At 45.0% G+C, this 25,305-nt stretch overlaps 2 protein-coding genes across 9 annotated transcripts in view; one reads left to right on the forward strand and one right to left on the reverse strand.

Moving 5' to 3' along the window:
- The window catches only part of CTNNB1 (catenin beta 1), a 39,489-nt gene extending 33,150 nt beyond the window's left edge, over positions 1-6,339 (forward strand). The window contains exons 10-16 of one of the 3 annotated variants that reach the window (XM_027585662.1): positions 188-346; positions 1,891-2,010; positions 2,625-2,775; positions 2,866-2,987; positions 3,948-4,008; positions 5,054-5,274; positions 5,578-6,339. In XM_027585662.1, coding sequence (XP_027441463.1) covers positions 188-346; positions 1,891-2,010; positions 2,625-2,775; positions 2,866-2,987; positions 3,948-4,008; positions 5,054-5,262 — 822 coding nt within the window. In that variant the 3' untranslated portion in view covers positions 5,263-5,274; positions 5,578-6,339. Of the gene's footprint in view, positions 1-187; positions 347-1,890; positions 2,011-2,624; positions 2,776-2,865; positions 2,988-3,947; positions 4,009-5,053 lie in introns of all 3 variants that reach the window. The other 2 variants (XM_027585663.1, XM_027585661.1) reach the window with 2 other exon arrangements.
- Positions 6,340-11,211: 4,872 nt separating this feature from the next.
- Positions 11,212-25,305, reverse strand: part of ULK4 (unc-51 like kinase 4) — a 604,302-nt gene continuing 590,208 nt past the window's right edge. For 4 of the 6 annotated variants that reach the window (XM_027585660.2, XM_027585658.2, XM_027585657.2 and 1 more), the window contains 2 exons: positions 14,014-14,099; positions 11,318-11,381 (listed from right to left, as the gene is read on the reverse strand). In XM_027585660.2, coding sequence (XP_027441461.2) covers positions 11,318-11,381; positions 14,014-14,099 — 150 coding nt within the window. Of the gene's footprint in view, positions 11,382-14,013; positions 14,100-25,305 lie in introns of all 6 variants that reach the window. The other 2 variants (XM_027585659.2, XM_027585655.2) reach the window with 1 other exon arrangement.

A 25,305-nucleotide genomic window follows, 5' to 3' on the forward strand; every position in this document is an offset into this window, starting at 1 on the left:
TTGACAAGTACGAGTCGTATTCCTTAGTAAATAGGAAGTATGGCTAGGGTGGGGTCCCGAAGTATTTGTTAAGTCTGAGCTACTACTCAGGTGACACCAATAGATTTAGTGTGGTGGGAATTTTAGGCTCAGAAGATGATTTTGTTGAGTTACATGCCCATCCTTTATTTTTCCTTTTTATCTACAGGCTACTGTTGGATTGATTCGAAATCTTGCCCTTTGTCCAGCAAATCATGCACCTCTGCGTGAGCAGGGTGCCATTCCGCGACTAGTTCAGTTGTTGGTTCGTGCCCATCAGGATACCCAGCGCCGTACGTCTATGGGCGGAACACAGCAGCAGTTTGTGGTAGGTAAATCTGAATAGTGACACCTGGCTGTTTAAAAGGAATGCACAAGTTCATAGGATCCTGAACTTCTTTGGTCATTGGTTCCTTTCATCTTCTTGCCTGTAGGGGCTATTTGCTAATGGTTTAAAAAAAAAAAAAAAACAAAACAACAAAACAAAACATGTTTCTGTGGCTGTGGAAAAGATAAGGAATAATGTGGCTCCTAGTGATGTTGCCTTTGATCTCTCATTGCATCATCAGTCTACAAAGAGAGCATGGGTGTGATGTACTGCTGTGGGGTTAGGCACTTCATACAGTGTTTTCATTTAATCCATACAGAGGTTCACCTTAGAAAGTAATAGAACCATAATTTGAATCCAAGTCTTATTCCCCATTAGAACATGAGTTTTGCCTGTAAGTATGTAACACACTTAGTTTAGTGTCTCTTCCAGGAATGGTTTAAACTGTTTTCACAGACCTAAGAATACTAACAAATTTCAAGAATAACTAGTAGCATCTCTGGAATCTTTACGTAATATAATAGCCTAAAGCTTTGATGTCAGGTTTGAAATCTTTAAAAACTAGCTTCATTTTAAGTATCTAAAGACACTTTAGAATTTATTCCTCTCAATTTATTTTTGAAGATTCAGATTTTCAGAGTCTTCTCTTATTGAATTAGGTTACTTTAGAAAACAAGAGCCTACCAGAACAGATTTTGGGCATCTCTTCTTGCTAGTTGTTACATGTACGTACTCATGACAGGGTGTCAGCTTTCTCCATTCGTTATTATTGGTATTGGCCTGTCTCCATGAGGTGGCTTAAAAGAATGCAAAAGATACCTTTTATTTTAAGTCCCTTCTCTAGGAAGAAGCGAGTATTTGTGTCTTTATAAAAATCAAGTTGTTTATAAAAGCCACTAAAAATACCAGAATCATTACCTTTTTTAAAACTCAGGAACAGGGAAAGCAGAGAGTACCTACATTTTGCAAAAGTTAACTTCCTTCTCCCATGTAGACCACTGGTCAAACAGTCTTGGAGGCTGTGAGGAGTGGATCTTCCACCTGACAGCTCAATAGAATTTTAGCAGTTGGTGATAAAACTTTGCTTGGTTTTCACCTGATACACATAGAAATACAAAAATAAATAGAGGGAGCATATGGAAGTAAAGCATTTGTCAGTTTGTGCGTTACTTTGCCATCTTTGTGTATCTTTATATTTTCCTTTTACTGAAAGTGGTTGGTGTCTTGACTGTAAGAAAGTTATCTTTGGGATTCAGAGTATGTCAGAGCTCTATTTCCTGTGCGTAGTATGTGTGTGTGTGGGGCAGGGGGGGGGGGATGCAGCTAGGAATTAGTGCCATCCTGAGCCCCCTGCCCCCTACCTCCATAACGTTCATCTTCATGGAATCCTCCTTCATTCTGAAACCAGTTGCAAATTCTGGGGAACTTTGGGTGTATAATGTGAGTAACTGCCCTAGGAATTGCTACTCAGAACAGAAAGCCTTTCGGTTTATAAACTTTAGGGAGGAGAATGTCCTCTTTGTTAACCATGTTTCTTTTGGTAGGAGGGGGTCCGTATGGAAGAAATTGTTGAAGGTTGTACTGGAGCCCTTCATATCCTAGCTCGGGATGTTCACAACCGAATTGTAATCAGAGGACTAAATACCATTCCATTGTTTGTGCAGGTATGTGGGTTTCATGTGAGGTGTTCTAGATTTTATGAGTCTATAAAATTTCAGGATTTTAATGATAAACAGAATTTCAGAAAATTAGGGACCAAGTTAGGGGCAATTTTTCATCTATCTCCATTTATAAAATGACAACGCTCTGCTTATGCCCCCTGCCAGCGAATGACAAATGGAATCTGAATGTGTAGTGTCCTTTTAGTTCAGTCCATTTAACTTTATGAAAAGTCTCTTCCATTTTCCCTGGGCAGTAGGAGAAACATTGGGGCTAGAGCCTGAAGAAGAGGAATACTTCATACTCCACTTTTGGGGTACTGAGTTTGGGAGGTAGGAGAGCTGGTCTCGGTTGCCGGAGCACAGGCCTCCAGCCACCTCCTGATTTGCCAGATCTGAGCTCAACTAAAACTGTCACTGAAGAAAGGGATTGTAGCCGAAAGTGGTCTAGAAAACCCGTGCTCCAGAGCATCACATACCTGAGAAGTTAGAGAATATGATTTACCATACAAGTAGTGCAAACGCCTCGTTCTCTCTGAATTGGGAATGTTTGCAGCACAGTGGGGTGCTTGCCATGTTCTTCCTTTAGATTTAAGTAGGTTTTGTGTTTTTCTCCTTAGCTGCTTTATTCACCCATTGAAAATATCCAAAGAGTAGCTGCTGGGGTCCTCTGTGAACTTGCTCAGGACAAGGAGGCTGCGGAAGCCATCGAAGCAGAGGGAGCCACAGCTCCTCTGACAGAGTTACTTCACTCTAGGAACGAAGGTGTAGGTAAGTAGAAGAGGAACCAGAACCTTTAGCTGGTGTATACAGGAAAGCCTCAGCTTTTCCTCAGGGGCCTTTTTTCCTTTCCTCTCCCAGCAACATACGCAGCTGCCGTTTTGTTCCGAATGTCTGAGGACAAGCCACAGGATTACAAGAAACGGCTTTCAGTTGAGCTGACCAGTTCTCTCTTCAGAACAGAGCCAATGGCTTGGAATGAGGTAGGCCGTGTGGACGTGTTTATTCGGTAGTGTGCAGTTTCCCCTCAAATGTTCATACACATTTATTTGCATTTACTGTGCCCTTGGCTTGAATAGTCATCCTTTCTGCTACCTTAGCAGCCACTATGAGGAAGAACCACGACTTTAAACAGCCTATTCAGAACAAACAGTGCTGCTTCATGTTAGAATTCGTGAGGGACATGGATGAAAAAGTTACCAGGTTAAAGCATCTTTTTCAAAAGGGATGTTTTTCCAAGAGGGAATATTTTTCCTTTTAAGGAAAGAGGCACACTCTATTAAACACTTTTAGTTAGAGGTCACTTTATTGATACTGTTTAAATTTTCAATTTTTATTCTACTTTTCTATTTGAATTTCTGTGAATTTGTCTTCAGTATTTATCCTTAGTACAGAATTGTTCTTGAAACAGTAGAACCACTCTGAAAGTTCATTCAGTTATGCTACATAGTCATACAGTGGATTATATGAATGGAAAGAGATCCTGTAGATTATTAGGTGAAAAAGAAAAGCAGATTGCCAAATAGTGAGTAATATGTTAGTTGGGTTTTAATGGGCAGTCTTAACATGTTCCAGCTTGGGCCGTGAACTCCCCCAAACCTGTTCCCCTCCTAGTCCTCCCCTTTCATCTGCTCAGGCTAAAAGTCTTTCATAGGTCATACCCTGTTTGTCAGCAGCTCCTGTTGGGGGTAGACACTTTGCCTATTTTGTTGACTGTTACATTTGCTGAAAGCATAAATTAGTGAATATTTTTAATGCTGTGTGCAGTGACAGACATGTTGCTCTCCTTATCAGGAGTGAATATTTGAGGGGTGGAGTTTGAAGTATTTCTGTGAATTCTTTGTTCCTTCGATAACCTGAAAATATGTTTTCAGAATATTAGAGAGTATACTTGAGAATTTTCGTTTTTATTTTGCTTCCTTGCCTTGTACCTGTTTATCTAGACTGCTGATCTTGGACTTGATATTGGTGCCCAGGGAGAACCCCTTGGATATCGCCAGGATGGTATGTGTCTCAGATTTCTCGATTAACTCCAGGTCAAGCTGAGGTTCCAGAGCTTTATCAGAAGAGCTGGTTTGCTCATCTGGGAAACCAGTGTTGGCAGGAAAGTAGTGGCAGCAGTTAAAGGCACTTCTGAAATGCCAGAGTCAGCAGCAGTAGCTCTCGTGGAGCCTAGGGAATTCGGAGCCGCACACTGAGCAGGCGGCAGGATCACACCAACAAATATGTGTCATGACTGCTGGGCCTCTGCAGTGCAGAACATGACAAGTTGCCTGTGTAGTCCCTTTTTTGGTCAGAGAACCCATAATCTCTGTGTCTGCAACCCGCCCAGGAAGTAAGAATATGGGGAACTCTGGCTCCAAGCTCTGATCTGGGGTGGATCTGCACAGTTCTGTTATCACGGCATTCCGAAAAGCTCATTCAAATCTGGGTAATGGAGAATGGAGCATGGGGTAGACCGGGAGCAAATACAACTATTCACCTTATGTTTATAATCTCATCTGGGTTTTCCTAAGTATTAAACCACTGAAGCTCATAGGCGTCTTACGTGACAGAGATCTAAATGTCAACCCTTAACGTAAAGGTTTCATTGGAAACAGCAGCTTGAGTTTTCTCAGTTCCTTTGTAATACTGGACTCTGCAAAAGATAGATTATATCCGCCAGACTGCCTTGCTTTTGCTTTCATCTCTTGCCCATGACTTGTTGATGCCTGGGCGGTCATACACACAGTAGATTGCTTGCTGCCCCTCCTCAGGGATTTTATGTCTCTACTGAAGCAAACACAAAATGTTCGGTGGTAAACGGATGGTGTGGTTAGAACCTGCTGGTCTGCCTCTCCTGGAAACAGACTTTGTATAACCTTGTGGGTGGCCTGGCAGTGAGTAATTACTTGGTTGAAGAAAGCTAGAAGTTGAACAGGCTAGAAAGGCCTGCTTTCTGAGATGAGTTCGCTGCTATTGAAGGCTCACGCCTTAGCGTTAACTTTAATGTCTTTCTCCTCTTTCTCTCTGTCCCTTGCTCCTTTTGTTTCCATCCCGACTACTCTAGATCCCAGCTATCGTTCTTTTCACTCTGGTGGATATGGCCAGGATGCCTTGGGTATGGACCCCATGATGGAGCATGAGATGGGTGGCCACCACCCTGGTGCTGACTATCCAGTTGATGGGCTGCCAGATCTGGGGCATGCCCAGGACCTCATGGATGGGCTGCCTCCAGGCGACAGCAATCAGCTGGCCTGGTTTGATACTGACCTGTAAATCATCCTTTAGGTAAGAAGTTAAAAAAAGCCAGTTTGGGTAAAATACTTTTACTCTGCCTACAGAACTTCAGAGAGACTTGGTTGGTAGGGTGGGAGTGGTTTAGGCCTATTTGTAAATCTGCCACCAAAACAGATACATACTTTGAAAGGAGATGTCTTAGAACATTTGACTGTTCTCAGATTTCTGGTTAAGTGGTCATATGTGGAAGTTATTAACTTTAATGTTTTTTGCCACAGCTTTTGCAACTTAATACTCAAATGAGTAACATTTGCTGTTTTAAACATTAATAGCAGCCTTTCTCTCTTTATACAGCTGTATTGTCTGAACTTGCATTGTGATTGGCCTGTAGAGTTGCTGAGAGGGCTCGAGGGGTGGGCTGGTATCTCAGAAAGTGCCTGACACACTAACCAAGCTGAGTTTCCTATGGGAACAATTGAAGTAAACTTTTTGTTCTGGTCCTTTTTGGTCGAGGAGTAACAATACAAATGGATTTTGGGAGTGACTCAAGAAGTGAAGAATGCACAAGAATGGATCACAAGATATGGAATTTATCAAACTCTAGCCTTGCTTGTTAAATTTTTTTTAAATATCTGTAATGGTACTGACTTTGCTTGCTTTGAAGTAGCTCTTTAATTTTTTTTGCAGTAACTGTTAGTTTTTTAAGTCTCTCGTAGTGTTAAGTTATAGTGAATACTGCTACAGCAATTTCTAATTTTTAAGAATTGAGTAATGGTGTAGAACACTAATTCATAATCACTCTAATTGTAATCTGAATAAAGTGTAACATTGTGTAGCCTTTTTGTATAAAATAGACAAATAGAAATGGTCCAATTAGTTTCCTTTTTAATATGCTTAAAATAAGCAGGTGGATCTATTTCATGTTTTTGATCAAAAACTTTATTTGGGATATGTATGGGTAGGGTAAATCAGTAAGAGGTGTTATTTGGAACCTTGTTTTGGACAGTTTACCATTTGCCTTTTATCCCAAAGTTGTTGTAACCTGCTGTGATACGATGCTTCAAGAGAAAATGCGGTTATAAAAGTGGTTCAGAATTAAACTTTTAATTCATTCGATTGTGTCACCTTTTTCTCCTTGTCATTAACTGGTTTGTGAGGATAGTTTATTCAGCTTCATCCTGAGGAAAACACACATAGTGGTATAATTGAAGTTGTAATGAGAGAGAGAGCGAGCCTTACATCCAGATGGGATTGTTTGCCTTGTTTGCCAAGTTTCTTTAACAGTGGGTCCTGGGTTAAGTGGCACCAGAAACCTCAATTCAAAGGCATGTCATATCATCTTTGGGCTACATGGAACCAGACTGAAAGCCATATAGGCTTCCCCCACTCCAGACACCATCAGATGGATCCTTTCTATTAAGATAATAATGAAAAATTAGCTACCTGGATTTGGATTTCAAGCACCTTCACATAATGGAGAGGGGAATTCCTTCAACTCCCCTTTGAACTGAAAATTAAGATGGTTTAAGTGTTGTTGATGTTTATCATGGACATAATCAGACCGGAATGGAGCCGCCTTCCACCTGTCTGCCAGGTAATCCTGTCATCCTGGCGGTAGGTCTGACAAGCCTTCGTTCATACCTCAGGGCAGAGTCAGTGGACCTGTTAAGACTTGCGTTTTGGTCTTCAGAAAGAGTGAAAGTGTTTTGTGCTTAGGGAGAGCTGTTTGAGTTAGTTACCGGGTATTTTTATTTGATTAAGATCGTGACTATTAGATAAACCTGTTCACTTCCTTTTGGCTGAAGTTTTATGAAAGCCACTGTGGTCTAAAGTGTAATAGGGATCGGAGAGGAGACCCTGTACCTGGGGAGGTGGATGGTTTCAGGTTCCTTCCAGTGCGTGACAGAATCATGCCAGTATCACAGGAAGTTTCACATAAGGTACCACAGCAGGGTGTTTTATTTAAAGAACTTAAAATCAGAAAACATTTTCAGAGCTTTGCCTAAAATCATCATAGTTTTGAAGTTCCACTTAAAAATGTAAAGTTACTCTGATTCAGCAAGGCGGTTCTGCAAGTATTCAGTAATACAAGGCGCCAAGAATGGCCAAGACACTTGGGAAGAATGAGGGGAGAGACTTGCTCTAGTTAGGTCAGGGCCTAACTAAAAGGGTAGAGGGAGTTAGCAGTTACTGGCCCAAAGGCAGCTACAGAAGACGGAGAAAGTGGAAGATGTGGACATGGTACTTTCGAGGTGTAGCACTGGAGGTCAGTGTGAAGAGAGGGACTTTTTTAAAAGTAAAGGTATAGAACAGTTGGTAGCCATTTGGAAAAAATGAAAATGCGGGGGTAAAAAAAAAATCATGACCCACAAAATACCAAGATTTTGAAGACAAGTAGGGTCGGTATTAATGATTTTTCTTTTGCCTCGAACTCCATTATTACGGCTTGGGAGAGCACTGCGCAACAGCCCATGTGTCCGAGAACCGCTGTATCCGTCCTAGAGAACAGCCGTGCTGCGGTAGAGAACTACAGCTTCACACGGCAGTGTGTGGATACCGCAAACAGGACTGACCAAAAGCAAGTCACAGACTGCATGCTGTAGGACCTCACTGATCGAATAAAAGGAGGACATCACCCATGGATGGTAAAAACAAAAGCAAGGAGGTGATGGGATTTCTACAGAAATCAGAATAGTGGTTACCTGGGGAGAGGGGGGCGCCTACAACATTTGATCCCATTGCAGTGACCGCCACTAAGCTGAAGAACGCAGCTCTTTTCCATGGTGGAGCAGATGTTCTAGACATGAGGCTTCGATCTGATTATTTGAATCCTTGACAGTGAAAGATTTTAAATATGCTTTTTAATTTTTGATTTCTGTAATAAAAACAGGTCTGAATCATGCTGTTTGGTTTATAAAGGGGAGAGTGCCCAGTCGATTGCAGTTATTTTGTTCTGATAGGTGAGAATTTAAAATGGCCTTACCTTGCCTTGAGTGAGTCACCCACCAGATGCAATGGCCGAGTGAGAGGCCAGGCTGAGAAGATGGTGCTTCCTTTTCCTCCTCTGTCGGCATACTGGGGGGAGTCCCCTGCCCCTCCCCACCCCACGAGTGAGCTAGAGGCAGGTGACAGGCTGCCCTTACTGCCCCTACAGTAAGGGCCTTAAACGGCATTTACAAGAAAGACCAGTGTTCCTTCGCATCAGGGCTCCACACCTCCCTGGTCCTCATTCTGAGCTGTGACTTCTGGCTTCCCGTCCCCTCTACTTCCCTCCTCAGCCCCACTGAAGCTTTCACGGCCGCCTCAGCCTTGGCTGGTCTTGTCCCCGCCCGCCCTGCTTCCCTACCAGTTCGTTCCTGAAGCTCCTACCTCAGCTCCTGTATCAATCCATGGATTCTGCCACCATATTTTTCTGTCACCAGGGAAGGGAGAAAAGGAATCTTGCTTCAAGCCAAGAGCCTTAGCCCCCAGAGGTCCCACTTTCTGAGCTGTGTCACAGGGATAAAGCCTGCGTGTAGTCACAGAATTGACCTGAGAACCTCGTGAGATAATCTTGAAAAGCCTCAGGGTAATAGGGGAACCATGAAGAGCTAGACAAGTACAGAGAACTGTAAGAGAAAATTCTGTTGCTGCATCCTACAGACCCACCAGCCGTAGCTGCCCCGATGATTGTCCCCCCTCCTCTCAGGAGACCTGTGGCCAGGGTGTGGCTCTTTAGATGGACAGACCCCTCCCCTGGGCATCTGCTCTCGGGCTGTAAGTTAAGGCCAGGTCTTGAAGCTTTGGGCCTGCTGTTCACGGAGGGAACGGTAGTTCTGTGCAGCCATTCACCTGGTCATCTCTGGCTCCCCAATCTGCTCTGCAACTTGTGACCCCATTTGTCCCTGAAGAGGCTCAGCTGATGGTCGTAGCCGGTTAAAGAGCAAATAGCTGAAGCATGAAAGTAGGGAGACTGAGGGCCAGTAGGTGCCTGGGTCTGGGCCCCTTGCCACTGCCAGAATCCTGAGAGCTCTGATGGGCCAGGAGCCAGGGGCCAGCTCTTCTCTTAGAACTGGAGCCAGCCGGGGAAGCCAGATAGGAGGGTATGGGCCTCACATGGGGAGGGCAAGGAAGGGTTAGGCCACCTGCTGCCCCAGCCAGGCCTGTTCGTGTCCCATAGGCCTGTTCGTGTCCCCTATGCCTGTGGGGCCAGGGCTGCTCCTTTCCACTTGGCGCCCTTATGAGAATAATAAGGATCCCCTAACTCCAGGATGACAGCCTCACGTCCCTGTGAAGCCTGGCCTGCGCTAGCCTCAGTGCCCCAGCACCCTAGGCCAAGCACTCGCCCTGCTTGTCCCGTGCCTACTCAGATAGCTTTTCCTGAAAAAGGCAATGCTGAGGGGCTCCGGGCCAAGAAGGGTCCATCCAACAAGACCATTCTGGAATGTTAAAACTTTTCTGTTTTTACCTCAAACAGCAAAGACGACTCTGTGCCCTTAACTAAAAAGGGTAAGGCAGAATCTTCCGGTGCTCTGAAGTACCTTCTGGGAAGACTCCAGGCACAGAACTCCAGGGCAGTTCCCCCAAGAACTGAATGAAGGGAGAGAACAGATTTGTTTCCTGGGAAAATGGGGAGACCCTTGCCTGTTTGCTGGACCCAGCCGGCAAGGCGACTGGAGCTGAGGGCCAGGCCTCCGGCTTCTCCCCCACCCCAGGACCACAGGCAAAATGAGTGGGGCATGGAGTGTCCTCACCATGGGCGGTGAGTAGCCTAGGAGACGTGGAAGGAGACTGTGTGGGCCACTCTTGCGCCGTGACTGCTCCCAGCTCAACCTCTGGGTACCCCGCTGCGGGGCACACAAAGGCTGTGGAGTCAGTTCCTTGGTTCAACCAGACTCTGGGGCCTTGGGAAGCCGGACCGGCCCCTCTGAGCCTGTTTTCTCTCGGGAAATGAAGCTAAGGCAGCCTGCTTTTGTCAGCTGTGGTGGCGAGTAAATAAGGTAACACCTAGGCTCCTGATGGAGTTGGGCACAGAGAACTGCTGTTTTCAGTACAAACGGCATGGAGGCTGGCAGACTACCCAGACCACGGCGGCAAGGTGGGGCTGTTGGTGACAACGTGACCAGCTTCCTGTGATGCAACAGATGGGGCCACCTATGCGCCCTCTGGTGCTTATCCCGCCCACTCCGCCTGCATGCCCTTTCCTACGGGCCCCAGAGAGGCTAAGGAAGGGGCTCAACTTGCTCACATAGTTCGAGCTGCCCAGGACCCAACCCTACCTTCCAGGCCACATTCAAGAGTAAGCCTTCCTCAGTATCACGGTCCCAGCACCTTTCTGCAGTGTCCACCAAATATTTCCATGGGCTTCTTACATTCATAGGAGGTTTAAGGGCATATGTGTGACAGAACATAGGAAGAAGCTGGAAAGGTTCTAAGGACAAAGGGGGTAATTGGCAGAGGTTGGCATCAAAGTAGAAACACCCCCCCCCCCCCCCAATCGCAACACCTAGATGGGCAGACCTTCAAGGAAGCCAGGGTTCCTCAAGCGTTTTGCATGCATCCTTTAGGCAAACTTTGCACCATCTGCCTGTTTGTGGAGCTTTGCCCAGCCCTCCCCAGGATTCGTGGATTCAGTTTGTCCCTGAAAGGTAAAAAGTGGGAGGTAAAAGTGGGAGGAAGACAAGAGGCTAAAACTAGTTTCCACAGGCTTGCTCTGGAGCTGCGGCTGGAGAGCATTACACGCCTAGTCCTGTCTTTTAAATCTCTGGTGAAAGATGCTCACAGATGCCGCAGGCTGAGAACTGTGGCTCTTCGTGTCCCTGATCAGCACAGGCTTTCGTGGAGGCCTACCTTGCACACACACACACACAGGGAAAGCACATTCTCAGAACAGCTAGCAAACCTGTGTTTTCCAGATGCATCCCGCAGGAATGAAGGAACCACTCCGTTCTGAGTGGGTTTCCTAGGGCCCAGGGTTAGTGAGAACGCCTCAGCCAGAAGGTTCTGGGTTCAGCTGACTTTATTAGGTCCTTTATTAGAGCTACAGGTGGCGATGTGAATGTGTGTAGCCAAAGGCTGGTGCTGCAGAACAGGCTTGTGCTAAGTGTCTTCTTGCCTAGTGTCCAGCAGCTTGGAGGATTTCCAAGGCCAAGGAAGCCACCACACTGTCAGCAGACGAACTGTGAGAAAAACCAGAGTAGAAACACTTAGCCACCTCCAGGGCAAAATGCGCCCTCTTCCAAAGGGGCTGGCCTCTTTTGTACCTGAGTATCTGATGGACCAGCTCCTTCATAAAGTTGCCCTGTGTATCACTTTGAGGTGCAGAAGCAGGACACTCAAGCTCCAGGGCTTCAAGGTGAGAACCCCCTCAGCCCACAGTCCCAGAGGGCTCCGAACTGGCCTTGCGGGCACCCCTAAACCAGGCCTGAGCTCCTGGCCGCCCGCCCCCCCCTCCCTGCCCACCTGACACTGAGCTGTAAGGGCAAGTCAGCAGCCAGTCCCTGCCTAGCCCAGGTCCTGCAACGGGCCTGCCCAGAGCCGGCCTGCAGCTGACTTGGGCACAAGGGCCAAGACTCCAGACCTGCCTCCGATGCTGGCTCTCCCTGCTCCATGTTGCCACTTCCTGGCCAATCAGCCAGGAGGCATTGCGTTTCTTACTCTAATAGGTGTGGATGTGCAGTCAAGAGCTTAACGTGGAAAATTCGCTACTGGAGCTAATTGAAACCTGTGCCTTAACAACTGTTAGCAAGGAAAAGAACGACATACGGCACTGCCTTGAAGTATAAAATTAGCTCATGGCAGACTCCTGACTACACAGAAATAGAGCTGTCGCCAAATAACCAGGGTTGGGGGCGCTGCATAAGCAGTGGGTCACAGTGGACGGGGCTGTGGACAGGAGACGGTGCTGCGCTTTCCTGCTGTGCGCATCAAAGGTCCCAAGGGATGGCAAGAATGGGTTTGAACTCCACCTGATCCCGGCTGAGTCAAAGCTAGGCTGGTGGGAGTTCTGCCGCCCACCCTGCCCACCAGAGCAGCCCAGAGGCCCCCGTGACAGGCAAGGAGGTGCACCGACCTCTGGCAGCGCCACACTGGAACTGAGAGCCCGGCCACCCGCTCATTCTTGGTCAACATAAGACCTTTTCTGGTTGCGCCAGCCGAACGGAGCCCAAACAAGACAACTTCTTTAGCAGCAACCTCCCCAACCCAACTCTTGAGATCTGCCTGGTGTAGGCATTTCAGTTGCTGCAGTGTTGGGCGGGTGTGCAGGAGGGGCTCCCAGCTTTGTGGAGCACTGAGCTATGTTTTGATACATTTGGTCCAAATCTGGGTCCAGCTCTGAGGGGTGCTGGCTTTGGCCTCCAGACAGCTGGAGGCCCCTGCTGGCTGAGGGCTCCCACAGAGGCAGGTGCTGGAAAGGAAGGGCTCGTGGGGCTCTCCGCTCAACTCCTGTCTGCAGTGGCTCTCCCGGGGAGGCCCTCCTTGGCATACATCCGCTCAGAGTGGCTTCATCATGGCCCAAGACCAGGTCTCTGGGGACAGATGCCACATACTCTGTGGCCCAGCCTAGGGAGTCCCTGGCCATGTCTTACACCACAGGGGCCCAGCAGAGCAAGGAGGCCCCCCCCCCCCACCAAAGCTAGCCTGTTCCTCCCCCTCACCTCAAAGAGACCACGGATAACCTCCCTCTTTGGCTTAAACTTGGGAGGAGAGGGACTGGGGTTGTCTAGGTGATGGCATCCCTTCCCCACAGACCACTTCTTAGCAATACCCCAGCCATGTATTTTTCTTCAAATTAAAACTGAACCCAAGACACCAGGAAGCAGAATTCAGAGAACACTGTGGTTCTGAAAACCAACCAGGAAACCCTAGCACCCATTCCGTGTCTTGCGTGCCCAGTGAAGGCCCGGTACCCCAGACAGCAGCTCAGGGGACTGTGGCACCCGGCACCTCCCTCAGCTCTGGGGACAGCGGCCTGACTGCAAGCCCGGCTCTGGCACCGTCACGCACAGTGAGCCATCCTCAACAGTCTGACTGCAGGCAACTTTCTTCTTATTCCCATGAATTTTTCTTTGGTCACTTGGCATTAACAGTTCAGATTTAGTGTAACAACTTGTAAGCTCCCCCCCGCCCCCTGCCACCGCCTCTCAAGTCCAGGATGTGTGTGTTTGGGGGGGGGGGTGTCACTGTGGGATGAACCCTCCCTGTGGCCCTTATTTTACCAAGATGATAGCGGTGCCCGCCTTCACAGCGAGTGACGCACTCCTGGGCGACAGGGCAGCCCCAGGCTGTGGAGCTCACTGCCAGGAAATACTGCACACGCCGAGTGGAGAGCTGAGGACTAGGAGGCTGACCTAACCGCACACTGTCAGCTTCTGGGTGACACACAGTCTGTTCTACAGGTTCCAAGTTTTCCCTGAAGACGTGGCCAAGGAAGACAGCCTGGTGCTGTCAGTCCTGACCCCAGCCCTGCCCAAACCCCTGCAAGGTGGTGACGATGAAGCCATGTGTGCACGGGCTGGCCACTGCCTTCCTTGTGAGGTTCATCACATCCCCTCCTGCCGTCCCTGCCCCCATCTCTCTTCCCTATAAATGGGAATATACCTCCCCCAGCAGGGCTAAGACATTCTACTCCCCCCCCCGCCCCCGCCGCTGACCTCCCCAAACCCCCACCACCAGCACAGTGGGGATGCCCGGAGGGTGGAGGGGCACAGCGTCCCCTCCTACACTGGCAATGACAGGCTGAAAGGCATGGGTCCTGGGGTGTGGGGAAGCCCCGTAGACTCTACACTGCTCCTCCCGGGGCCAACTTACCCCCCAGCCGGGGCCAGCCACTCCAGAGCCTGCAGAAGGCTGCCAGCATCCTTAAGCCTCTCCAGGTGCTTCTTATTGGATGTGACCTGCAAGGGAGGGAGACGAAAGTGGTTGGCTGGCCCATCCCTGACTCGGGCCCCATTGGATGGGCACTCTGGGTCTCAGGCGACTGGCGGTGTTAGGGAGCATGCCCCGAGTCCCCGCCCCAGGGCACTGCTGACCAGAGCACTAGAGGCAGAGAGTGGCGGCCCCTGTTGGCGGGGGGGGGGGGGGGGGGCGGTGGTGAGCAGGAGGGAGTCCACTGGGGCTGGAGATAGGCCAGTTCAGGGTGGGGTGCCTCCTGTGGGTCCCTCAGGAAAGTTTGTGTTCTGGAAGCCTGAACTTCTGAGTTAGAGCAAATGATGGTGAATGAACTTTTCCAGTTGTTAGAGACAGGACTCCTTGGGGCCTTGAGCCCAACACAACCTCTTTCATACGGACAGAAGAATCACAGTTCTGGGTGCCTGGAGATCTGTGGGGCCTGAGGGAAGAAGTACTAATAACCAAACCAGGGCACATACCCCTTCCCGAGTACCCTGGGGACTGCGCCCTGGCTCAATGCCATGGTCCTGGAACAGGAAAAACACATGGGAATCTCTGGGTCTGTGGTGCCTATAAGCTGAATCATATACTCTCAGGGTTGGAAAGGCCTAGATGGGACTGGACCCAACCCGGGCTTCCGGAGACCTCTTCATAAAGCCCTCTGTAAAAATCCACATCTGCGAGGCAAGAAGAGAAGGCTTTAGGAATGAATCTTGATCTAGTATGAAAATTGCTCCTCTTAATTCAACTTCTGTGCCCTATTTTTGTCTTTGTTATAAAAATAACATTTTATAATAAACATTTGCATGGCGCTTTACCTTTCAGAAGGCTCTGCAGTCTCCTGTCAACTTTCTCATCTATTCTTTTTATTTATTCACCTTGCAAGGTAAGCACGTAGGGTGTTTTGTAGATGAGATCATGGAGCCCTAGTGAGATTAAGGGGACACAACAGAGGTACCCCCGGAGGCCAATCCTAACCCCACCCTGAAGCTAGAACCAGGCTGGCCTCAGCTGCCCTCCAATGCTCAGGTGGTCTTTGTCCTTCCACTTGATCATGGTGACCAGGGCTGGATTATCATTTCCCAGGTTCTCAAGAAGAGGCTGAACATTTCTTAATCAATCACTCATGGTGCTGGGAAGGCCGCAGGGGTAATTAGACCTTAACACGGACTCTAAATTACACGTGAGTGAATTTGCACCTCCACAGAGATCCTATCCCACCTTCTGAGTGTGCCAGCGACCAGCTGCCAGCTCAACTACATCAGGTGTGATTTCTGCAAAGATTTGCATCTTAAAAGAGATGCATGTAAATTTGTTCTGAAATTGCACCCAACTTGATGAGTTCAAAGGCTGCTATTTGAAAACGCCAGCTGTAGTTCAATTATGTCTGAAGTAAGCACAAACACTACAGGGTCTTCAGAGAGAATTCCCACTGGATTTTTTCTCAAAACTGTGCCGCATACAACTCAGTTGAGCTATGCCCACAATCACTGCCCTGACCAGCCCTACCGTGGGACTGTGTGCAGAGGCTGCGCTCCGAGGCAATTATCCCACAAGTTGCAAAGAAACAACAAGACTACATTTGCTCACAAGGCGAGTTAAAAGGTGCAAATAGAAAATGACAGTGAGCATCATGTGCAGCTGACCTAAATGTAGCCACAAATGATGCCAAAACTATGTGATTCGGCCACTTAACTGAACTCTTACTTTTTTTAAAGATTTATTTATCTTAGAGAGGGGGAGAGTGCGTGTGAGTGGGGGAGGGGCAGAGGGAGAGAACCTCCAGCAGACTCCCTGCTCAGTGAGGAGCCCAAAGTGGGGCTCGATCCCGACAACAGTGAGATCACGACCTGAGCCAAAACCAAGAGTCAGATGCTCAACCGACTGGGCCACCCAGGTGCCCCTTAACTGAACTATTAATAACATCAGTTGTCCTGTATATAAAGATGAGTTAATTAGAAAATAAATATTTTAAATAATATCCATCAGAGGTTCTAGCTCTGGGTCAGGCTGAGAAAACATATGCCACCCTTTGTCTCCCTCTAACTGCAGGTATAAAACCTGAACAGAATGCACAGCACAGCTATTTGGGAACACCGAAAAGTGAACAGCAACAGGTAGACTGGGGAAATGCACTGAATTCAGAGCACCACCAAACTGGTGGTGAGTTCACCACTTCTATTCCTCCAGTATAGCCTGGCCTGAAGTCAGCATTGTGGAGCAGGAGCGAGAGCTCCAGGGGAAACCAGGATGCAGGAATGGGAAAGGAAACTCCCAAAAGCTCACAGGGAACAGATAAAATCCTCCAGGTTTTTATCCCTCTCCTTTTCCTCAGTTCTTTTATCCCAGGCCCCAGGCAATTCTGTGAAGGCAGTGGCAGCAGCACTAGCAGTCAGTGACAGGAGCCCCAGCAAAAACTAACCCCCTCCCCACCCGCTCTGTTCTCACCAGTGGTTAGCCCAGACATGGCAGCAAGTGAGCCAGACAGAAAATGGAAGATGCAAGAAACCAGAAAAGTACTGGGGAGGTAACAAATCAGGAAGAGCCTGAGAAACAAACCCCATAAAACTGTTTATAAACTCGTAGGCTTACCCTCAACGTGTGCATGCATGGAACTGATTCAGATAGCATACCAAAAACTTAGGGAACTGAGCTAATAAACCTCTGTCCAGATCCCAGACTGACCTTTAGAGGATGGACATACAAGACAGACCCAAATAGCATTGCAATGCTTAGAAACTGACCTGACATTCAAATTACTATTTTAACCTACAGCCTGATCACAACCAACATAATTGCTTGCTCAAATGAAAGTATCAATAGTCTCTGTAGGGTTCCAACTAGGCACAGTGTCTCATAATATAATATTTAAAATAGCCAACATAAAATCCAAACTTGCTCAGCATCCAAACAACCATGAAAATCTCAACTCACATGAGAAAAGACAACACAAAATAAATAACAAGATGACACAAATGCTGGAATTATTTGACAAAAACAGAGTCTTGTAAAAATTATAACAAGTACTCACTAATGCTCTTGAAACAAGTATTAAAATAGAATGTAACACTCTTAAAACAAGTATTAGAGTAGTATTAAAATAGAATGAAGTATTAGAATAGAACGTAAAAAAATTAGACAATATAAAGGAGAACCAAATGAAAATTTAAAGCTAAAATTATAACCCCCCAGTTTTAAAAACCGTGACAAATGGATTCATTAGCATAATGGAAAGAGGCAGTGAACTTGAAGACAGATAAATAGAAATGATCCAATCAGAGCAACCAGAGGGAAATAACGTTTGAAGACACAAACAGAGCCTCAGGGACCTGTGGGACAATAACAAAAGGTTTGTGTCACTGGAGTTCCAGAATAAGAGGGCAGAGCATGAATGGATGAAAAGTACTTGAAGAAATCTTAGCTAAAACTATTCCAAGTGTGATGAAAGACATAAATCTACAGAGTCAAAAAAAGTGATAGATGCTCAAATAACATAAACCCAAACAATCCACATCCAAACACATCATAATCAGATTTGCTGAGGACAAAGAAAGAATTGTGAAAGCCAGCAAAAAAAAAAAAAAAAAAAAAAAAAAGTATGTACTTATAGGGGAACACTGATTTGAATTACTGTGGATTTCTCATCACACTGAGGTCAGAAGAGAGTGACAGACACAACATTTTTAAAGGGCTAAAAGTATCAAACTAGAATTCTTCATCTAGCAAAAATATCATTCAGGAATTAAGGTGAAATAAAAACATTCTCAGGTGAAGGAAAACTAATAGAAGCAGAACTTGTCTAAAGAATTACTAAAGGAAACCTTCCCTTCAGGGACACCTGGCTGGCTCAGTCAGAAGAGCATGTGACTCTTGATCTTGGAGTGGTGAGTTTCAGCCCCACATTGGGGGTAGAGATTACTTAAAAATAAATAAAAAATACACTTAAGAAAAAAAAAAAAAAGGAAACTCTTCAGAGAGAAAGGAAATAACACCAGAAGGAAACTTGGAACATGAGGAATGAAGGAAGAGCAACAGAAATGGTAAATATCTGGGTAAACACAACAGACTATTCTCTCTCTTTAAAATACATTTGATGGTAGAAAAGCAGAACATATAATATTGTCCCATGGGATTTTCAACATATGTAGACATAAGAGAAATGGAACATAAAGGGGGGAGGATAGAGGAATCTATAAGGTGATAGGGTTTCTATTTACAACTGAAGTTGTAAAATACTGATTATAAGTAGATTGTGAAAAGGAAAATCTTTTATAATCCCCATAGCAACCACTAACAAAACTTATACAAAGAGATAGTAAAAAATACAGTAGTAAAAAAAACTTATAGAAGTCTTAAAAAATACAGTATACAAAATGTTAAATAGCTTAAACGTAGTCAGGAAAGAAAAAACAAGAAAATGAAAACTGAGGGGATAAACAAATAAAAAGGTAGACTGTATCCTAACATATCAAGAATTACATTAAATGTAAATGATCCAAATGCAGCAAGTAAAAGATTTTTCTACATGACATAAAAATGACCCAACTATATACTGTCTACAAGAATCTTAATTCAAGTAGAGATAGGTTGGTTAAAAGTAAAAGGATGAAAACAGGTATACTATCCAAACATGAATCAAAAGAAAGGTAGAGTGACTACATTAATATCAAAGAAGACTTCAGAACAAAAAAATTCTCAAGGATAAATAGGGATATAACATTCTGATAAAAAGGTTTTGTCATCGAGAAGATATAACAATAAGTGTGCACTCATTTAGCAAAAGAAATTAAAAATACACAAAGCAAAAACTGATACAACTGAAAGGAAAAACAGATAACTCTACAACTGAAGTTGGATGCTTCAAACCTACTTTCATAGTAATAGATAGGATTAGCAGGAAAAAAAAATCAGCAAGGATACAGAAGAGTTGAACCACACCATTAACTAACTGGATCTCATTGACATTTGTAGAGCACTAAACCCATCAATAACAGAATATACATTTTTTCCCAAAAACTCAGGAACATTCACCAATGTATACAATATTCTGGATCATAAAACAAATCTTAACTAATATAAAAGAACTGAAACCATATAAATATTTTTGATCATAAACTTTTAGAAATTAATAATGATAATAGGAATATCTCAAATCCTTTGAAAATTAAACAACTTACTCCTATAACCCAAAGATCACTTTCCCAAGGAAAATTTAAAAATTAGAAAATATTTTAAGAACAAAGTTTAATAAAATACTTTAACAGTAAAAATGACAATATATCACTGCTAAAGCAGTGCTTAAAGAGAAATTTATAGTACTAAATACTTAACATTAAACACAAAGAAAGGTTCAAATTAATAATCCAAGATTTCATGTTAAGAAACTAGAGAAAGAGTAAGACTGAAACTCAAAGAGGGAAGGAAAAAGGAGCAAAAATTAAGAGTAATGTGGTACACATAAGTCCAAATATTATCAATATCTACATTAAGTGTACATTTAACAAATACTACAAGTAAAAGACTAAGATTTTTCAGTCTTGATATAAACAAAACACAACATAACTACACATTGCTTACAAGAAACGTACCTTTTTAGATATAAGGGCACAGAACAAATGAAGGTTAAAGAGTGAAAAAAGACACTACACAAACAGAAGCCAAAGAAAGCTGGTGTAGCTAATATCAGACAAGGTAGACTCTAAGCCAATGATCATTAACTACAGGTAAAGAGAGACATTTCATATTTATAAAAAGATCAACTGACCAGGAATATGTACACCAAGTCTAAATTCTAAATACACTTAATAACAGTCTAAAAATAAATTTTAAAAAATGATGAAACCAGTGTAAGAATTAGACACCGTAATTATATGGGATACTTTTCAATTTCTCCCAGGAACATGCAGACCAAAATCACAAGGGACGCAGAAGTTTTGTTCTTTGTTTTTAAGACTTTATTTATTTATTTGACAGACAGAGAGAGAGAGCACACAAGCAGGGGGAGTGGGAGAGGGAGAAGCAGGCTCCCCGCTGGGCAGGGAGCCTGATTCAGGGCTCCATCACAAAACCCTGGGATCATGACCTGAGCTGAAGGCAGACGTTTAACCGATTGAGCCACCCAGGTGCCCCTCCCAGAAGGATTTTATGTAGATAAAGACTAGCTGATTCTGAATTTATATGGAAAGGCAAAGGAACTACAGTAACCAAAACAATTTTGAAAAAAAGCAGAATAAATTTGGAGAAACCACACTACACAATTTTAAGATTTACTATGTAGCTACAGGGACCACATGGTATGGCAGAGGGACAGACATGTAGATCAGAACTAATGGCCCAGAAATCGGCCCACACAAATACTATCAACGTTGTAACAAATGCGCAAAGGTAACTGAATGGGTCAGAGAGAGCCTTGTTTTGAACAAATAGTACTACAACAAAGGATGCCTATATGCAAAAACATGAACCTAGGCACCTATCTTATACCTTAAATAAAACACAATTCAAAACAAATCATGAATCTGAATGTATAAAATGTAAAACTATAAAACTTGTAGAAGAAAATATAGGAGAGAATCTATGTGACCTTAGCTTTGTTGATGAGTTTTTAGAAAACAAAAGCACAATCCCTGAAAAAAAAAATTGACAAATTGGATTTTACCAATATTAAAAACTTTGCTCTTTGTAAAATATTGGTAAGAGAGTAAGATAAGCACAGACTAGGAGAAAATATTGGCAAGTCACATATCTGATAAAGGACTTTTAACCACAATGTAAAAAGAACTCTTAAAATTCAGCAGGAGAACAACCCACTGGACTGTTAAAAATGGGCAGAAAAACTGCATAGACAATTTACCAAAGAAAGTCTTATGGGTGGCAAATGAGCACATGACAAAGCACTCAACACCATTTGTCATTAGGGAAATACAAATTAAAACTGCAAAGCAATACCACTACATCCCTATCAGAGTGGCTAACATTCAGAAAACTAACAACGGATGCTGGTCAGGAAGCAGAGTAGCAGAAACTCTCATTTGTTGCTGGCTGGAATGCAAAATGGTACAGCACTTTGGAAGATAGTTTGGCACTTTCTTATAAAATTAAACATGGTCTTACCATATGGCCCAGCCATTGCACTCTTAGGTATTCACCCAAGTACACCGAAAATTTACATTCGCACAAGAACCTGTGTGCAAAAAGTCTGTAGCAGCTTTATTCATAGTCACTAAAAAGTGAAAGGAACCAAGATGTCCTGCGACAGGGAAATGAAAACACAGTAGGGAAAGCATTCATGCGTTACTTGTTGTCTAGGTCTGACTGGGTCTCTAGAATGACACAGCAGTAAGGTCTGGATGATTTTTGAAAAGATAAAGAGTTTTAATTTACCCTGCTGGCACGTGCTCCCCAATGTTTACAGCAGCAATGTCCACAACAGCCAAACTATGGGAAGAGCCTAGATGTCCACTGACAGATGAATGGATAAAGAAGATGTGGTGTATTGTGTACACACACACACACACACACACACACACACACACACACACACACAATGGAATATTATGCAGCCAAAAAAAAATGAAATCTTGCCATTTGCAACGACATGGGAACTAGAGGGTATTATGCTAAGCGAAATAAGTCAATCAGAGAAAGACAATTATATGATCTCACTGATATGTGGAATTTGAGAAACAAGGCAGAGGATCATAGGGGAAGGGAGGGAAAAATGAAACAAGAAGAAACCAGAGAGGGAGATAAACCATAAGAGACTCGTAATCTCAGGAAACAAACTGAGGGTTGCTGGAGTGGTGGGGGGTGGGAGGGATGGGGGGGATGGGGTGGCTGGGTGATGGACATTGGGGAGGGTATGTGCTATGGTGAGCGCTGTGAAGTGTGCAAGACTGTTGAATCACAGATCTGTACCTCTGAAACAAATAATACATTATATGTTAATTAAAAAAAAATAAATAAATTAATTTACCCTGCTAAGTTATTTTGTCCTGTGATACCGATTTCCTGTAATTAGTCAAACTGGCAATATTAGGATTTCCAGTGGCTTTGAAATGATCCTTAGGAGTGAATGACTCCTTTCTCCCAGAGTTTGGGCTCCTCTCAGGCCACTGAAGTTTATAAATTAAGATAGGAACCAACCTTATTTTAGAAAGATTCCACTGTACCTACCACACAGTGTGGCCCTGAACCTTCTATTTTCTTGGTACTTAAACTTTTTTGAAACCCAAATTGCGGGTCTGTTCAAGGGCCATCCTACCTTTTCTCTTTTGTGCTATCGAAGCCGAGAATGTTTTGTGCACACTGAGACCCACAGAAAAATGTCAATGAGGTCGAAGTGACACTTGTCCCCTGCGATCCTGAATTTCTGGCTCAGCCACCGTTGGAGAACTTCTCATGACTGTGATTAGAGTCATCAAGAGAGAGCATTGCAGGGACTCTTTAAGAAAATAAATAATGTAAGAGGAGACTGGCAAAGAGTGTAAACATAACACTTCTTCCTGCAATTACTATTTTCATTACTTGCACTCAGCTAATTCCCATAAGCCAAGACAAACAAACTCAATTTTATTTTCCAATAATGTACTATAGCCAAGGTTCCTGGACCTCTAAAAGTCCATGAGTGGATTTCATTATTTCCACACGTCGTCCATTTCCTGAGAACAGTCAGTCATGCCTGCCTCACATTCCTCCTCGTTATGATAAAAATGTATCCGCTGAATATAGAGTGCTAGTCATTATCTCACGCTGAGACATCTGACTCGTAGCTGTGTGGCTAAAATCAATCAAAATGGAAACACGAATTATACTTAAATACATGTCGTTCCCTTGGTAAACAGGATGGCTCCAAACATGGGGTGTTTAAGAAAAAGATCAGAAAAAAGCTGGAAATTGGAGCTCAGAATTAAGAGCAACTTGGAAAGACTATTCCTCCACTGCTGTTTAATTGAGGATATATATATTTAAAAAAACACAACAGATAACGTACTTTGGGCAAATACATGACTTATTCAACCTGCTACTGTCACTTGAACATGGTCGGTGTCAATCAGCATTCATGCATCACTGGGCATAACCAAAACATTGAAACGAAGGGCAAGTGTCCTGCAGAATCAACCTTCAAATGCCCTACCAGGCTCATGAATTGTAAGGTAGTGGCTTTACACACACCCTATAGGACAGACTTGGGCTTGGCTCCTTCCTGGATTCCACCTTCCCAAAGGCAAACTCACAAAAAAGTTCTCTTCTGTCCCCAACCACGGCAGGACACTGAAGTCAGCCAGGCCCTTCAGTGGGCAGGTGAGGCTTGACAGTCGGGAGGACAGTGGCTTGCCCAGGGCACGGGGGCCACGGAGGGACAAATCCAGTCCCGGTGCCTACACTCCTGATCAAAGGCCATTAAAAAGGTGTGAAGGAGAATGTACTTTAATTTTCTATCACGGTGGTACATCATGAATTCATGCTCATAAATGACTCACAGCATCGTCCTCGTGAAGCTCATAAAATGTTCCAGGGTGAGCTTCTCTATTTAAAAATGGATTTTGGGGAATGGGGAGATGCGCGGCTACAACCAAGTCAGGCCTGGGCAGCCCATGGGGTTGTTTATGAGTGTGTCCTAACATCTGCCTGTGTCTTCAGTGATCCTGAATGTGTGTGGCCAAATGAAGCCAAGGTAGCTTCGGTTTTCTAACCCGAGAGGCCGCCGGACAGGCCCAGGCAACACTGAGAGATGAGAAAAATCCAGGAGATGAAACAGGCCACAGGGAGCCAGCCCAGGTGCTCTCTGGTGCTTATTACAGACACACACTTCACACAGGGGGGGTTTGTTTTCATTCCTGGCCCTTCAGATCTCCCAAATACAAGTAAAAACAGGCAGGTAACTATGACAACTCTACTTCAGAGAGTTTAAATTTCAAAAATAAACCCATTCGCTGAGCCCCTTCATTTTGTTCTCTTAACAGATACTTTGTCTTCTCTCAGCTGAGGTTTTTAGGTGACTTCAAAGCCATTCTACCAAACGCATATCGAGACATGCTGTCTCCTTGCCATCAGACGCCAGGATGGAATCTGGGGATGAACCTCTGGAAGGTGTGAGAGGAAGTTCCTCTCCCACTTTCTGCCTGGTGTGGCAGTGCTCGCTGCGGGCCTCTCCAGAAACTTCTTGAGCTGCTGCCAGGGTCCTGCCTCCCACATTCACATTAAAGCAGGGCTATATTAATATACACTGCTCTGCATCCAGGCCCGCACGCTCATCACGCCTTCCGTGATGCTGAGCGCATCTGGGGTAAAATGGAGCAAATCTCATACAGCTTTTAGTGGCGTCATGGCATCCATGCCTTCCCTGAAGTCCATTTAAAACTTTATGTTCCTCAACAAAAGCAAGTGAGGCCCCTTCCAACTAGTAAGGAGGGGGGATGACTGGAAGGAATCTAGAGGTATCCCTGATTCCTGTAAGCGGATCTGCTGATTGATCACTAAGAGGTGAGGGGTTCTGGCTAGAACCTGCACTGGGGCGTCTCCAGGGAAGAGACAGGGCTTTGCAGATGAGGCAGGCCACTGCAAAGCCTTGCTCACCCTGATTTGGCTGAGATTCCCATGAACTCAGGCTCTCTGGAGGGTGCCAGAGGTCTTACACTAAGCCTGAATGGGACTGGGACATACGCAGTACCATCTGTGTGTCCAGACTGACCACCATGGAGGGATTCATCTACGCTCTGCAAGAAGCACAGTTGAGCTTTCATTTGCAGTTGAGCAGCATCGAGGGCCAGAGAAACGGTGGCAGCTGGAACATATTGATTCCTCAAGTTGAAGAAGGCTGGGGCAGAAGAGGAAGAAAATGGCTGACCACCTCTTGCTCAAGGGTACCCATGAGCTTCCATGTTGAGTACTCAAGAAGAACTGGGGGGTGGGGGAGTGCACACAGGGCATTGGCAGGTGTGCACAGGCAAGGCTAACAAATCTTAGGTTTCAGGTAGGAACTGCTGGGATTCACCTTTATAAGACTAATTGACCTAAGAGGCCTAGGAGTAGAACATCTTGGAATTCGGGTCAAGGAAGGAAACACTTGGACAACCTTGAAAAATAAATATTAATATGCTCACCTCCCAGAAGAGGAAATGGAGGCTAGCAGGGCTTCTGTGACTTGTCCCAGGTCACGTGGCTAGCAAGCACTGGCACTGAGATAGGACCCAGTCTCCCCAACGTCAA

Source organism: Zalophus californianus, chromosome 1, assembly GCF_009762305.2.
Source record: "Zalophus californianus isolate mZalCal1 chromosome 1, mZalCal1.pri.v2, whole genome shotgun sequence".
Lineage (NCBI taxonomy): Eukaryota > Metazoa > Chordata > Mammalia > Carnivora > Otariidae > Zalophus > Zalophus californianus.